Source organism: Neoarius graeffei, chromosome 24 (assembly GCF_027579695.1).
Source record: "Neoarius graeffei isolate fNeoGra1 chromosome 24, fNeoGra1.pri, whole genome shotgun sequence".
NCBI lineage: Eukaryota > Metazoa > Chordata > Actinopteri > Siluriformes > Ariidae > Neoarius > Neoarius graeffei.
In genome coordinates, this window is record NC_083592.1 from 43,510,896 (window position 1) to 43,528,391 (window position 17,496).

General features: G+C 41.6%; 1 protein-coding gene across 1 annotated transcript in view; it reads right to left on the reverse strand.

The window, feature by feature from the left end:
• parp8 (poly (ADP-ribose) polymerase family, member 8) overlaps positions 1 to 16,350 on the reverse strand; it is a 141,116-nt gene extending 124,766 nt beyond the window's left edge. Inside the window, exons 1-2 of the mRNA XM_060907274.1 lie at positions 15,740 to 16,350; positions 15,187 to 15,241 (exon numbers count right to left, since the gene is read on the reverse strand). Of these exons, the coding sequence (XP_060763257.1) occupies positions 15,187 to 15,241; positions 15,740 to 15,824 (140 nt within the window). The 5' untranslated portion in view covers positions 15,825 to 16,350. The remainder of the gene's footprint in view (positions 1 to 15,186; positions 15,242 to 15,739) is intronic.
• Between the last annotated feature and the right edge of the window lie 1,146 nt (positions 16,351 to 17,496).

Sequence of the window (17,496 nt, forward strand, 5' to 3'; positions counted from 1 at the left end):
AACAATATACCCATAAATCACCATTTTCTTTTCTTTATACGGTATGTTTAATGTTACATTTTGCATGACACTTGGTCAAAAATTGAGTATGAAGGCATTAATTTTTGACAAAAAAAAAATAGAATTGTGTGTTTTGAAGATGTAGCCAAGTTTCAAACTTTGCTATTAAAGTTTCACTTTTGTGACCTTAAAAAAGAAACTTAGATCTCTTGATACAAAAGAAACTTGGATCTTCTGAAAAAAGAATGAGTTTAAATCTCAAATGTAAAGGAAATACCCTTAAATTGTTAATAACTGGAAAGTTATTAAAACTGATAAGAAATACATGGGACAAATCCATTTTTAGGAACAAATAAAGAAACCCTTGCTAATATGAATAACTACAAAATATTTAAAATTTTTTCAGGTGTATGCTAAGATACTATAAGCCATTTTCATATACCTTATGTTATGCCTGAAAAATAAACGTTAACTTTGATTCCATTATAAAATAATGTTCATCTAATGTTTAAACTGACATGAAAGTTTACATGTATCCAAATGTCAGTCAACATTTTCTAGAAAACTATCCATAAGCAAAAAATATCCAACAACTTAGATGGCTGGGTTAAAACAGAATATTACTGTGTGCAAAACTTCTTGCACACACACTCATCTGAGGAATAGAAGGGGATAATCAAACTCACCTATTTGAGGGAATGTTGTAGAGTTTCTTTAGTATGGAATTGCCTATTTGGAATGTTCATGTATAGTTTCTTTACTATGGCATTGTCTATTTACAATATTTACAATTATATACAGTTTCAGTTTCAATATTCTTAGCATGACTTCTTCAGTTTGAGCTTTTTGGCCAGAGCCACAAGCTTATCAGTTCTTTCCTTCTTTCCATGCTTGCTATTTCACGCACCTTAGCTTCATCCCGCTTGTCAACTGTATTCGGCATTTTGATGGTTAAACATATTATGAGCACAATAACTATCGAAATGTACAACACAAGCAAATTTGGAAGTTCAGTGAAATAGCGGGAAAGTTTTCACTATGATGAATGTTGGTTGGCTGTTATATCCTTAATGTCGATGTTTGGACCAATCATAAAGCAGATAACATAAGTTTTACTTCACATGCAAGCTATCGTTAAACGAGACTGTGCGGGAATCAAAATGGAGGCATTCGAATAGAAATGTAAACATTGGTCTACATCTATCGACTGACGAGTTCAGTCGATAGATGAAAAAAAAAATTTCCGCTTTCCAAAAAAGCGGAATTCCGCCAAAAAGCGGAAAAATCTCATCCCTGCAAGAGTCGACTGAGAGACAATATTCCACAGACAGACGGTATTTAATGTCTGAGAACCCAAATCAATCTAACAACGTCCTTCTTCCCCGGCAGAGGATGAGCTCACGATTCCTCACTGAAGCAGATCTTGGAGAGTGGAGCAGCCAGGGGCAGAAATCCAGCTGCATTTATTTATTTATTTATTTGTTTGTTTGTTTATTTATTTATTTGTTTATTCATTTATGTATTTATTTATTTAACAAAAAAAACTGCTCGCATCTTTGCTTAGAGAACAGAAGTCATATATTTAACAGTTATTCCACGAAATCGAGTCGTACATGAGCTGATAGCCGACAAGTTGTCTATAAGCCATGTACGATGAGATTGAGTGGAATAACTGTTTTATTCTATCCACATTCACTGGCTTTTGAGAAACAGAGCATTTTTTTATTACTATTTTTTGCAAATTCGATAAATAAAAACTTTATACAAAACATCCGACAAAATCTTTTCCGCTTAGAATGTAGACAAACCGGTGAAATGACAGGAGCAATTTGTGAAAAATGCGATAATAATGATAATTCTTGAAAAATAAAAAAAGATACACTACCGTTCAAAAGTTTGGGGTCACTTTGAAATGTCCTTATTTTTGAAAGAAAAGCACTGTTCTTTTCAATGAAGATCACTTTATACTAATCAGAAATACACTCTATACATTGCTAATGTGGTAAATGACTATTCTAGCTGCAAATGTCTGGTTTTTGGTGTAATATCTCCATAGGTGTATAGAGGCCCATTTCCAGCAACTCTCACTCCAGTGTTCTAATGGTACAATGTGTTTGCTCATTGCCTCAGAAGGCTAATGGATGATTAGAAAACCCTTGTACAATCATGTTAGCACAGCTGAAAACAGTTGAGCTCTTTAGAGAAGCTATAAAACTGACCTTCCTTTGAGCAGATTGAGTTTCTGGAGCATCACATTTGTGGGGTCGATTAAATGCTCAAAATGGCCAGAAAAATGTCTTGACTATATTTTCTATTCATTTTACAACTTATGGTGGAAAATAAATGTGTGACTTTTCATGGAAAACACTAAATTGTCTGGGTGACCCCAAACTTTTGAACGGTAGTGTATGTTTTTAAACCATCAAATACTTTCATTCCATATTTTGTTGTTTTTTTCATAATTTGGGGGGTTTAGTTTTCGAGTAGAGCTTTTATTTCATCCTTGGTTGGTTCAGCAACACGCTCCGCCATTTTCTTCTTCTTCTTTTGGGTTTTTTTTTTTGGTGTTTGGCAAACCAACTTAAAGTTGCATTAGCGCCACCGACTGGGCTGGAGTGTGGAACAGGAGATATTGGGGGGGGTGTTAGAGAAACTATATTATTTTAGCTATTTGTTTCTGTGAAATACTTGATAACAAAGTGATATATCTGACTTGATGCACTCCGCCATTTTGTTTTTCTCTACTCATGGCATATGAGCTGATGTCCTCGTAGTAGAGTAGCCAATCAGAGCACTCGATTGCTCATGTTCAATGAATGTGGACAGAATAATATACAATTATTACAAATACACTCTACTCGAGAAAAAAAAAAAACATTTCTAGAATCTGAAAGTGAAACGACTTGGAATATGTGAATTTTAGGTGAATTTTCAGAATAGGTTTCACATTGAAAGACTTTTTTTCCTTCATGTAAATTAACCTGGAAAGTTCTTTCTGCTTCTTCTCTATTTAATCCTTTGGTACTTTTATTACTACATACTGCACATATAACCGTACTCGTCTCATGGGCTACTTTAGCTACTTGAGTCAGTCATCGCCCACTAAAATATCTCAGCTTTCATTCAAATATGACTGTGGTGTTGTTTAAGGCAATGATTCTCAGCAGCGGGGTCTGTGAAGCCTAACCAGTGGGCCTGCGATTTATTTATTTTTAGTTAAAGGTAGAAATCACGACCCGTCGTTATAGCGTTCTTAAGAGAAATTAGTCGAACTCAAAAACATGTAGCCTATAAATCCTGTCAGAGGAGCGTTCAGTAATAGAAAGCTCTACAGCGGTAAATAATGCACAAACTATTATCATACACATTAAAATAATATTCATGAAAGAAATCTGTAAAACTGAAGGCGCTTGTGGAATTTATTTCACAGTTAAATGGTTCCCTGGCTACAAAAAGTTTGAGAAGCCCTTCTTTACAGAAGACTAAGCAGAACACAGGAGTGACAGAAACAAAACCAGATGCATTCATAGTGACTGCACTGTTGTTTGTAGTCGACAGATAACACACATAGCGTGTACTAGAATTGCCTGCCTTTATCTAAACAGCACGATGAAAGGAAATATGCATGCTTCATCATATAACGCATGTCTGTTACGTGAAAAATTACAACAAACGTCGGCGCTTAAAAAAAGGAAATTTCCTCAAACTATAAACACAACTGCAAAGGCACACAGAAAGATGCTTTCCCAAGAGAGCATGATTCATGACCGCTCCATACCGACTGTGTACGTCTAAAAGAGAAGCAAACGTAAGGATCTTACACTCTCATCCTTGAAAATTAAGATTACATGATATCTTCTTCCCAAAACCTGGAGCAGCAGAAATGAATAAATACAGCGTCCTCCACAATTATTGGCACCCCTCGTTAAGATATGTTCTTAGGCCTCTAATAAATTCTTTTTTTTAAAAATAATATAGGACAACAATGCAACAAAAAGAGAAAAATCCAACCTTTAATTCAAGCGCACTTACTCAGTGGGAAAAAAATCCCACGTTAAGAAATAATTCTTTTACATGAAATAATGTGTGCCACAATTATCGGCACCCCTGATGTTAATACTTTGTACAACTCCCTTTTGCCAACAAGACAGCACTTAATATTCTCCTATAACATTTCACAAGATGGCAGAATACAGAGACAGGGATCTTCAACCATTCCTCTTTGCACAATCTCTCTAAATCATCCAGAGTCCTGGGTCCTCTCCTATGCACTCTCCTCTTCAGCTCACCCCACAGGTTTTCATTTGGGTTGAGGTCTGGGGACTGAGATGGCCATGGGAGTAGGGCTGTGCGATATGGGAAAAAATGAATATCCCGATACATTTTCTTCATTTCACGATATACGATATATATCTCGATATATTTAAATCTCCTCTAAAGGACCCCATGAAATCTAACTTTTACTCTTTACTGTTTTCACTACAATCCCTGCAGATTAAATAACATTCTTGGTTAACTTTACAGGTGGTTTTCAACAACACATTTTAAATTTTCATGTTGGTGACTAATCACAATTGAATTGAAATAAGACTATTTTTATTCAACAAAGATGTGGCACAAACTGCAAAAACAATCTTGAAAATTGCAACAAAGGGGCGACACAATACAGAGCTGCTCAGAGCTCAAACCAATAAAGTGCAAGCTCAACACTGAGAGAGACATTTAGCCTAAATAAGAAAAGTGCTCATTCATTAAATTATTAAAAAAAAAAATAGACCTCCAAGCTATTAACCTGACTACTGAGAACCACTGGAACATTCACAATAGAGAGAGAGAGAGATTGAGGGAGAGAAGAGAGAGATCTGCAAAACATCATTTTTCTCTTTGCACACTTTTGAACTGAATGTTTTCTGGCTCTGCCTCTCAGATGTGTATAATTCCAGCTGCTGCCTTTCGTGATGACAGGGTTTTTTTGCACACTTTACAAACTGGCATTTGCTGCTCCACGTCCTCCTCGCGATATCCAAAAAAAACGCCAGATGACTGACCCCTTACTAGTTCTTTTAGGAACCAATTCGTCCACTTCCATTTTTAATTTGTTGCTGAAATTGACAGAGCTTACACGGTAGCCTGTGCAGCACCAGCGATTGCACGAACTGAGTCAGCGCTGTAAACCGGAACTAGGAAATCTTCCCGCTGGCAGTGTTGCCAGATACTGCTGACGTTTTCCAGCCCAAAATATGTTCAAAACCCGCCAAAACGCACTTAAAACTGCCCAATCTGGCAACACAACCGACACTAGAAAATCTTCCCGGAAGTTCCTTTCAGCACCGAGATGTCACCCGGGATTGGTTGGCGAGTGTGTGACGTTATTGTTTTCTTTACCCTTAGGCAGCCTCTCACATTACTGTGTGAGGGACAGGGAGAAAACCACCAGGGAAATGTTTTAAACAAACACAACAAACACGAAACGAACGCAAGTCGGAAGATGACCATAAAATACTCGATAGTTACGATATAATAATTTTATGTATCGCACACAGAATTTTCGGCGATATATCAAGTATATTCGATATATCGCACAGCCCTACATGGGAGGAGCTTGATTTTGTGTCTGGTGAACCATTTTTGTATAGATTTGGCCACATGTTTAGGGTCATTATCTTGCTGAAAGACCCAGTGACGACCCATCTTCAGCTTTCTGGCAGAGGCCACCAGATTTTGATTTAAAATGTCCTGGTATTGCAAAGAGTTAATGATGCCATGCACCCTAACAAGGTTCCCGGGGCCTTTGGAAGAGAAACAGGCCCACAGCATCAGCGATCCTCCCCCATACTTCACAGTGGGCATGAGGTGCTTTACCGCATACTCATCTTTTGTGATGTATTAGAGTGTTTGTTGCCAAAAAGCTCTATCTTGGTCTCATCTGACCAAAACACACAGTCCCAGTTGAAGTCCCAGTACCGCTTAGCGAACTCCAGACGTTTACGTTTATGCTTGTAAGTGAGAAAAGGCTTTTTCCGTGCATGCCTCCCAAACAGCTTGTTGGCGTGTAGATAGCGCCTGATGGTTGTTATGGAGACTTTGTGACCCCAAGATGCTCCTCTTTGATGCAATTCTCTAACAGTGAGCTTTGGAGAACTTTTTACTTCTCTTACCATCCTCCTCACTGTGCGTGGTGGCAAGATAAACTTGCATCCTCGTCCAGGCTTGTTTGCCACTGTTCCAGTTGTTTTAAACTTCTTGATGATTCCTCTGACTGTAGATATGGGCAGGTGTAGGCGAGCGGCTATTTTCTTGTAGCCACTGCCTGACTTATGAAGGTCGACACACATCTGCCTTACTTGAATGGTGTGTTCTCTTGTCTTTTCCATGTTGAAGAGTGGATAAGAGAACTAGGCCTCTGTGTCACATCATATTTATACCCCAGGGAAACAGGATGTGATGAATTACTAATTAAAGGTTCCTAGATACTCTGATCAACTTTATAAACTACAGTAGAAATGACAGAAATCCTTCAATTACATTTATTTTCTAGGAATTATGGGTGCCAATAATTTTGGAACAAGTGATTTTATGAAATATAATTATTTCTTTTTTATTTTTATTTTTTAATTCACTTGAGTTAAGGGTTACATTTTTCTACAATTTTTCAGTGTGAGATTATGCTTCTGCGATAAAAAGTGAATTTATTTTAAGGCTTTTAACACGTCTTAACCAGGGGTGCCAATAATTGTGGAGGGCGCTGTAAATCCGAATTATGAGCGCCATGACATGTGTGTAAACCATGAGCCGAATACCTATGAAAGTTGCTCTATGGTGAGTGTTTCCCACACTCAAATAATTAGGCTGATTCTCGATCTATAACAAGAGCAGACACGTGTGCTGCCAACCCAACGCCAAGCGGTTGCTATGAAACCACACGGGCAGACTGAACTGACAGACTGCAGGGTATTTTCCAAAGTGACATGCATCATTAGACAGAGGGAAAGACTCTGGATCAGATTTCACCTGGCAGCCAGACTGTATGTGTTACCCAGCAATACTTACAAAGCTGAAAAAGCACCTTTTTTTTGTTTTTTTTAGAAGGCTATTTATTAGAACATCACAAAATCAATGACTAGGTGCTATCTTTCTGTTTTGTTTTTTAGTCTCCTTTAATTATGAGAAGGAACAAAGCATTGGTCATAAAGCATTGGCACTGGGTATGTGTGTGTGTGCTCATCACTCACGTGTGTGTGCATGTGTGTGTGCACTGCTTCAGATGGGTTAAATGCAGAGGAGGAATTTCACTCTGCTTAAAGGTAGACTGACTTTCAGATTTTTCAGGTTTAGGTCATTAAAAGAATTCTCCCCGACACGCAATTATTTTTGTTTAGTGGACTGAAAGCTACTGAATTCGAATCACAGACTTCCAATTTTATTCGTTTTTTAAATAGATCAATTAATGAATTTAAGGCCATGTGGCCCTACATTCTCCGCTATTATTTCTTGCTTCGCCGTGACACAATACAAGAGACTACGTCATGGATCACGTGGTGGGCTTTCCCCGTTAACGCAAGACATTGTCTCATCTCATCTCATTATCTCTAGCCGCTTTATCCTTCTACAGGGTCGCAGGCAAGCTGGAGCCTATCCCAGCTGACTACGGGCGAAAGGCGGGGTACACCCTGGACAAGTCGCCAGGTCATCACAGGGCTGACACATAGACACAGACAACCATTCACACTCACATTCACACCTACGCTCAATTTAGAGTCACCAGTTAACCTAACCTGCATGTCTTTGGACTGTGGGGGAAACTGGAGCACCCGGAGGAAACCCACGCGGACACGGGGAGAACATGCAAACTCCGCACAGAAAGGCCCTCGTCGGCCACGGGGCTCGAACCCGGACCTCCTTGCTGTGAGGCGACAGCGCTAACCACTACACCACCGTGCCGCCCCGCAAGAAATTGTGGGATACGAATCTGAAACAGGAGAGGAAAATGGAGGACGCGAATGAAATGTGAAAGACCGACTACAGTAACAGAAAGCGAGACGAAAAAGACGTTATGTTGCGAAGGAAAGGAAACGCAGAACCAAACTAATAAATACTGGCGGTCAGCGGGCACCTCGGTGTGATCAGCTGTTCGTTTAGTGACAGAATGATGGAACTGTCAGCGCACGGTCAAATGTAAACCTGTAGAGGGTAGTAATGCAACACTGTGGAGGCCAGCTGCCATAAAACCCAGAAGAAGAAGAAGAAGAAGAAGAAGACGACGCTGAAAGGTAAACCTGCACACCAGACTTCCTCTGTCTACTTGACTGTGCAAAGCGAGCGAGTTCATGCATATTATTTGCTAGGGAATCCCCTCAAATTAAATAACTTCCCAGCCACAGAATGGCCTGGGTTTATTTTTTTTTGAAATTACAGAAATAAACGTATATCACAATGACCAAATTTCAGCATCTGACATGTCATCCTCACAGTCCCCCCCAACACACACACACATATATATACATACATCTCATCGTTCATTAACACACTGAACTCAGGGACCGCACATCTCACTTTACCTCGCCCATTTGCACTATTCCGCACTACCTCACCTTAACAGCTGCTAGTTTGTTTATTCTGCTTATTTCATGTTTCATGTTTACCTGCTATACCTCAAGTGCCCTTGACTGTTTGGTTATTGTACCAATTTGTGTGTGTGTGTGTGTGTGTGTGTGTGTGTGTGTGTGTGTGTGTATGAGTGTTTAGTCTAGTTAATATCTAGAGTGTTTATACTGTTTATATTGTCTGTTTGAGTGTTTAGTCTGTCTTGTTGTTATCTAGTGTTTATACTGTTTATTTATACTGTTTATATTGTTTGAGTGTTTAGTCTAGTTCATATCTAGAGTGTTTATACTGTTTATATTGTTTGAGTGTTTAGTCTAGTTCATATCTAGAGTGTTTATACTGTTTATATTGTCTGAGTGTTTAGTCTGTCTTGTTCTTATCTAGTGTTTATACTGTTTATTTATTCTGTTTATATTGTTTGTGTGTTTAGTCTGTCTAGTTCCTATCTAGAGTGTTTATACTGTTTATATTGTTTGTTTTTTTCAATTATTCTATTTTTATTTATTGCATTGCCTGTTTGCACCGTGGGTCAGAGAGGACTGATATTTCATCTGTGCTGTATGTCGAGCATGTATAGCATATTTGACAATAAACTTGACTTGACTTGAAAGGCTGTCTACTTTTAAGTGTATGTGTGATGAATAAAGAGTTGTTGTTCTTGTTCTTCATTCAGTCAAATCAAGTCAAGTCGGCTTCATCACTATTCCTCTCATCACAGACAAGTGTCCAGACAAAACACCACACCACACCACACCATGCCCCGGTTACCAGCATCGTAAAGCTCCGTACTTATCTCAATAAAGCAAATGAACCTGTAGTCACACTGCACATCAGATGTGACCACTGCGCCACATGGCAAAAAAAAAAAAAATCACCAGTGTGTGTGTGTGTGTGTGTAGGTGTGAAACTACAAAGTGAAAGAATGAGAGTTGATGGTTGTGATAAAAATGTGTGGTTAATTTCCGCATTGTTTTAATTTCCTGCAGTTGTTTCGGTCATACCAACCTGGTATTACTAGAATAGCTTTTACAATATTTACACATGAGGACAGAGCTTTCTGAGAAGAACAAAAAGTCATCTTTAGTCATGGCATCACAAACCACAAACAAAATGTTATAAGTTCTATTGAGAAAGCAGACAAAACCAAGCAGGTTTAATAATGAACTGGGAATTAGACATTAAGGAAATAGTTATGGGTTGAATAACTCGGTTTTATTTCTTCTAAATAAAGCAGGAATATAGTTTAAAACAAAGAACAACGAACTGTGTGAGTGAGACAAACACTGGTGATCAGTGATTGGTCACTGAGAGTGATGGTGGTCAGTGATTGGCCATTGAACACAATGGTGATTACTGGTTGGTTGTTGAGAGTACTGGTGATCAGTGATTGAGAGTAATGGTGGCCCATGATTGGTCAGTGAGAGTAATAGTGATCAGTCATGGGTTGTTGAGAGTAATGGTGATCAGTGATCGGCTGTTGAGAGTAATGGTGATCAGTCATTGGTCATTGAGAGTAATGGTGACCAGTGATTGGTCATTTAGAGTAATGGTGACTGGTGATTGGTCATTGAGAGTAATGGTGATCAGTCATTGGTCGTTGAGAGTAATGGTGATCAGTGATTGGTCATTGAGAGTAAAGGTGATCAGTGATTGGTTATTGAGAGTAATGGTGATCAGTTATTGGTCATTGAGAGTAATGGTGATCAGTGATTGGTCATTGAGAGTAATGGTGATCAGTCATTGGTCATTGAGAGTAATGGTGATCAGTCATTGGTCATTAAGAGTAATGGTGACCGGTGATTGGTCATTGAGAGTAATGGTGGCCCATGATTGGTCATTGAGAGTAATAGTGATCAGTCATGGATTGTTGAGAGTAATGGTGATCAGTGATCGGCTGTTGAGAGTAATGGTGATCAGTCATTGGTCATTGAGAGTAATGGTGACCGTGATTGGTCATTGAGAGTAATGGTGATCAGTCATTGGTCGTTGAGAGTAATGGTGATCTGTGATTCATTGCTGAGAGTAATGGAGATCAGTGATTGGTCATTGAGAGTAAAGGTGATCAGTGATTGGTTATTGAGAGTAATGGTGATCAGTTATCGGTCATTGAGAGTAATGGTGATCAGTTATCGGTCATTGAGAGTAATGGTGATCAGTGATTGGTCATTGAGAGTAATGGTGACCAGTGATTGGTCATTGAGAGTAATGGTGATCAGTCATTGGTCATTAAGAGTAATGGTGACCGGTGATTGGTCATTGAGAGTAATGGTGACCGGTGATTGGTCATTGAGAGTAATGGTGACCGGAGATTGGTCATTGAGAGTAATGGTGACCGGAGATTGGTCATTGAGAGTAATGGTGGCCCATGATTGGTCATTGAGAGTAATAGTGATCAGTCATGGATTGTTGAGAGTAATGGTGATCAGTGATCGGCTGTTGAGAGTAATGGTGATCAGTCATTGGTCATTGAGAGTAATGGTGACTGGTGATTGGTCATTGAGAGTAATGGTGATCAGTCATTGGTCATTGAGAGTAATGGTGATCAGTGATTCATTGCTGAGAGTAATGGAGATCAGTGATTGGTCATTGAGAGTAAAGGTGATCAGTGATTGGCCATTAAGCGCAGTGGTGATTAGTGATTGGCTGTTGAGAGTAATAGTGAACAGTGATTGTCCATTGACAGTAATGGTGATCAGTGATTGTTCACCAAATCTAATGACAAATCCAAGTTGGAAACACTGCTGCTAACCTTCGCCCTCATCCTGACATCAAACATTTAATCTCTGCATAGTTTTGTTCTGACAGTTTTGCACACAAGGTTGATCCAACGGCTCACTGTGAAATCTACAGCCACAGATAATCAAGCGGTGTCAAAGGTTTTCCAGTCCAGTTTAGTTTAAAAAGAGCAACAACAACAAAAAAGTCCAGTGTTCTGAGAAGCTAACGCAGAGTGAATGAGATTTTAAAGGGTGTCTATGATAGACAGAAGTGAGTGCAAAAGTTTGCACACCCCAACACAAGAAAGAACACAAATTCAGATATTGAAGTTGAAAGAGATGCTCTATGGAGTTTCATTACCGGGTAGGTACAAGTAAACGTTTACATTCCCTTAGGTGACAGAAATTTAAATTATAGCAACAGAATATTTCGTCTATTAGGTTGTTACAAGTATATAAGTATATCTGTGATATATACAGCATATTCTCTAGTAACTGCCTCGAGTGTCTTTTGTATCCTCCGGACAGTATTTGTCTCCTTTCAGTTGTAATATTCAGACTAAATTTTCCAGATTGCTTGGCCAATATCTTCCCATTAATCTTCACATGTCTGTTACCGTATATACTGCCTTCTTCAAATATGATCTAGAGACTGAGAAGGTCATGGAAAAAAACATCTTTTCCAACTAACTGATTTCTGCTGATAACTTCATAACAAAGAGACAAAAACTGAACTGAATGACATAAATTTAAAAAGAGGAGTGCAAAAATCTGTAATAAAGATGTCATAGTCTTTGAAAGTGTATGCGTGATAATCTCATCTCATCTCATTATCTCTAGCCGCTTTATCCTGTTCTACAGGGTCACAGACAAGCTGGAGCCTATCCCAGCTGACTACGGGTGAAAGGCGGGGTACACCCTGGACAAGTCGCCAGGTCATCACAGGGCTGACACATAGACACAGACAACCATTCACACTCACATTCACACCTACGGTCAATTTAGAGTCACCAGTTAACCTAACCTGCATGTCTTTGGACTGTGGGGGAAACCGGAGCACCCGGAGGAAACCCACGCGGACACGGGGAGAACATGCAAACTCCGCACAGAAAGGCCCTCGCTGGCCACGGGGCTCGAACCCGGACCTTCTTGCTGTGAGGCGACAGCGCTAACCACTACACCACTGTGCCGCCTGTATGCGTGATAATATTATCTTGTAATGTTAGATATAACCTCGCCAACCTATTTAGGCCAGTCTCCCTTAAAGGAGAACTGAAGTCATTTTTAAACTTGCTTTATTTCTTAATTAACGTGTTATTCAATTACATTTTCGGTTTTAGTAACCTTATATCATGACTCGTCCTATCCCACACCATGTGGCGCAGAGGATGGCACCAATCCCTGTTTCCGTAGCCCTCGGCCTCTTACCTATTACATAGCTAGGGTTACAGTGAGGGGCTAGTCCTCTGGTAATCGTGAAAGTTTGACTCCCCACTCGCATCTGTATTGCAGTGTGCCTTGCTAGATGGCAGTAGGTACCATTTTTATGATGGTCTTTGGCATGACCCAACCGTGAGTAGATCTCGCGATCTCCTGATCAAGAGGCGGACACGCTAACCACTAGGCCAACTAGCTTGCGGCCATACCACCCTGAGAACGCCTGATCTCGTGACTCGTATTGGCAACTAATTGCAATTAAATATGATGCTTATCGGCCTATTCGGGTTTTAGTCATGTTGAATTTAGTTTGTTTGGCCCACGGCAGGCGTCGCTTATCCGCGCGATCTTCACGAAACTTCGAAACGTCAAGTGTCAGCCAGGTGTCAGTGCCGCCATTTTGAAAACTGTTTTCCAAACGAAATATTGCACAAAAACGAGTTTAAATGACGATTACTGCCTATTTTTTTCAAACTTTCCCGATTGCTATCAAAACAAACAAAACTTCCGGCTTCAGCATTCGAAAGAGGGCGCGCGCGTCTTCTGACAACGTTGGCAGATGTTGGTCGCTTTGATTTCCGCTGTACGTTTTACTTCCGTCCTACGATGTCTTGCACTGGTCTCAACCAATCTTGTTGCTTTAACATATGGACTGATATATTACACAGCGTATTTCAAACACTCATAACTTGCTATAGCAGTGACAAAACAGCGATCAAAAATGCGTTCCTATATTTAATAAAATGAGATAAGCAGCATTTTGATCATAAAAAATTTGCCTTCAGTTCTCTAAAAGTACAAGCCCCAGGAAAACCTGACTTAGCTTCTGGTGTTTTCAGTACCCAGAAACGAGCCTGACGTGTAGTGTAACAACGATTGTGTCATGATGCTAACATAGAATTACAATCAATGTGATCAGAGGCTACTTTTTTATTTATTTATTTATTTATTTATTTTTAACCTTGGGAGGCACAGTGGTGTAGTGGTTAGCACTGTCGCCTCACAGCAAGAAGGTCCTGGGTTTGAGCCCAGCGGCCAACGAGGGTCTTTCTGTCTAGAGTTTGCATGTTCTCGCCGCGTCCGTGTGAGTTTCCTCCACAGTCCAAAGACATACCAAGTTAGGATAATTGGTGGCTCTAAATTGACCGTGAGTGTGAATGGTTGTCTGTTGCCCCTTTTCCACCAAAGCAGTCCCAGGGCTGGTTTGGGGCCAGTGCTTAGTTTGGAACTGGGTTTTCTGTTTCCACTGACAAAGAACTGGCTCTGGGGCCAGAAAAACCGGTTCCAGGCTAGCACCAACTCTCTGCTGGGCCAGAGGAAAGAACCGCTTACATCAGTGGGGGGGGGCGGAGTTGTTAAGACCAACAACAATAGCAAGACCGCGAAAGGTTGCCATTTTTAAGCGATGAGAAGCAGCAGCTGTACAAACACAAAGTCATCCATTATTATTGTTGTTGCTGCTTCTTCTTCTCCGTGTTGTTGTTGCTTCGATGTTCGTGCCAAGGTTTATGCAAACGCAGCGACGTAACTGACGTCTACAGCGACGTAACTGACGTCTACAGCGACGTAACTGACGTGGCTCCCCTTAGCACCCCGAGCTATGGAAAAGCAAACTGGTTCTCAGCTGGCTCGCAAGTTGAACGAGTTGTGAACCAGCACCAGCCCTGGAACTGATTTGGTGGAAAAGGGGTACCATAGACACATACTCCTTTTCCACCAAATCAGTTCCAGGGCTGGTTGGGGGCCAGTGCTGGTGCTGGTTCATAACTCGTTCAACTTGCGAGCCAGCTGAGAACCAGTTTGCTTTTCCATCGCTCGCGGTGCTAAGAGAAGACACGTCATTACGTTGCTGTATATGTCAGTTACGTCGTTGTATACGTCATTACGTCTCTGTATACGTCAGTTACGTCGCTACGTTTGCATAAACCTTGGCGCGAATATCGAAGCAAAAACAACGCGGAAGAAGCAGCAGCAGCAACAACAACAACAACAATAATAATGGATGACTTCGCATTTGTACAGCTGCTGCTTCTCGTCGCTTAAAAATGGCGATCTTTCACGGTCTTGTTATTGTTGTCGGTCTTAACAACTCCGCCCCCCCGCTGACGTAAGTGGTTCTTTCCTCTGGCCCAGCAGAGAGTTGGTGCTAGCCTGGAACCGGTTTTTCTGGCCCCAGAGCCAGTTCTTTGTCAGTGGAAACAGAAAACCCGGTTCCAAACTAAGCACTGGCCCCGAACCAGCCCTGGAACTGCTTTGGTGGAAAAGGGGCATGTGTCAGCCCTGTGATGACCTGGCGACTTGTCCAGGGTGTACCCCGCCTTTCGCCTGTAGTCAGCTGGGATAGGCTCCAGCTTGCCTGTGACCCTGTAGAACAGGATAAAGCGGCTACAGATGATGGATGGATGGATGGATGGATGGAATTTTTTACCTTTTCGATCCTTTTGAGTAGGTAAACGTGAAGGTGGCGTCAGTGAATCGAAAATCTGAAAACAGGCAGGGGGAAAAAGCATGTCAGGAAATGAAATATAAGTGTGAAATTAAATCTGTGTGTGTATATAAATCTATAAATGCACACAGACTAGTCACTAGTGGACGGTCTTTCTCAACAAGTGTAGTCTCCATGGCAACATCACGAGGGGTTTCCGCTGTCATCGGATATTGAGGAAGAGCTCGCCTAATTAATATTTACACAGCATAGCCTACTCATGCTTTTTACAATTTGTTTTATTATCACGTCAAAGAGACGGCTTTCATTCTTACACAGTGCACGACGCGTTTAACAGGGTGTGTGTTGTGGGAATATGAGCTGCACTAAAATAGTATTATATTAATTAAATTAGATGAAGAAATACAGGTGCAAAAGGTGCAAACCGTGTCCAAGTCTTGTTTGCGTTTGTTTGGGTGAAGCGAAGGAGAAAGCTGTGAATGTTTATTGAGTAAAAAAAGAAGAAAAAACAGTGATGCTGGCGGTGGAAACTCACCCGAGAAAAGGCAGTCTTTCTCCGCCTGGCACCTCTCGATAACGATGTCGACGTCTTTTTGAATCCTCTCTTGCCTTGAACACATCCCCTTCAAACTCCAAAACGCTCAGAATTTCTGCAAATAGGATCGCTGGTGTATTTTTTTCCCCTCCGCTTTTATTTTTTTCCCTCCTCTTCTTCTCCTCCTCAGTCACGACGGAAGCACGGTGTTACGGAACCCGGGACTGACTGTCAGCGACTAACCGTTCCGCTTTCACTCCGGAGACTCACGCGCTCTCATGTCGCCTCAGCAAATATCGACAGGGAATAAAACAGCTTAAACAAAAAAAAAAAGTAAAATGATAATAGCAGTAATAATAAAGCGCGCAGCGGGAGGCTGCTGTTCAGCACCGGGAACGGAAATAAAGATGTCAGTTCGGCGGCGGAAGCATCGCTGCTGCTCATCTGCGCGAGCTCCAGCCAACAATGGCGATTCTCTGAGTGAGCGCGAGCCCTTAAAGTGAAACTACCGCAAAACCCCCCGCACGGCGGGCACTACAATAAACACTACAATACACACTACAATACACACTACAATACACACCATCCCATCCGGTCTGGTGATGATGTCATCATGGGTCTGTCTGTCTGTCTGTCTGTCTGCTCATGCATGATAGATTCATTCAGCACAATAAATAAAGAAATAAATAAAGTACAGTGCTGGAACCTGGCAAACACAGGACTGAATTAATACCTGTAGTGTCGTAAAAAGTTCATTCTCATCTCATCTCATTATCTCTAGCCGCTTTATCCTGTTCTACAGGGTCGCAGGCAAGCTGGAGCCTATCCCAGCTGACTACGGGCGAAAGGCGGGGTACACCCTGGACAAGTCGCCAGGTCATCACAGGGCTGACACATAGACACAGACAACCATTCACACTCACATTCACACCTACGGTCAATTTAGAGTCACCAGTTAACCTAACCTGCATGTCTTTGGACTGTGGGGGAAACCGGAGCACCCGGAGGAAACCCACACGGACACGGGGAGAACATGCAAACTCCGCACAGAAAGGCCGTCGCCGGCCACTGGGCTCGAACCCGGGCCTTCTTGCTGTGAGGCGACAGCGCTAACCAATACACCACCATGCTGCCGTCATTATTGTTATTATTATTATGCCGCTTTTCCACTACAAACGCGGCTGAGTCGGGCTGAGCCGTGCCGTGCTGAGTCGAGCTGAGTGGGGCTGTTGGAGTTGCATTTCGACTACAACCGCGCTGAACCGTGCTGGCTGGAAGTGGGTGGACACATTGGGTGGAGTTAGCGAAAGTGGGTGGACGTCAGGTGATGTCGTTAAGCAGCGCAAACAGTGACATCAGTGATCTTTTAAGCGGTAGTCTCACGACCCGAATAGTAAACAATAAACATGGAGGACATGGAGTCGTTAGTGTTGCTGGTCTTGGTGCTGTGGCTTGTTGTCACCGACAACGCGGACAGATACTGGCAAGAGCGTATAGATGAGGCGAGGCGCATAAGGCTTCAGAAATTCTCGTAATTCGTAATCATTCTCCTTCCGGGTTTGCGGTGTTGACAGATCTCAGCGCGCTCGCGGGGCGTGTGTGGGCATGTGAGGACACTCCTCCTCACCAATCAGTGCACAGGGGAGTGTCTGCTCACGCCCCCAACCTCACTCGGCTCGGTTTGGCTCGCTTCAGCCCCACTCCAAAACGGTGCGAGTTTTAGGGGCTAAGCAGGGCTGAAACGAGCTGAGTCGTGC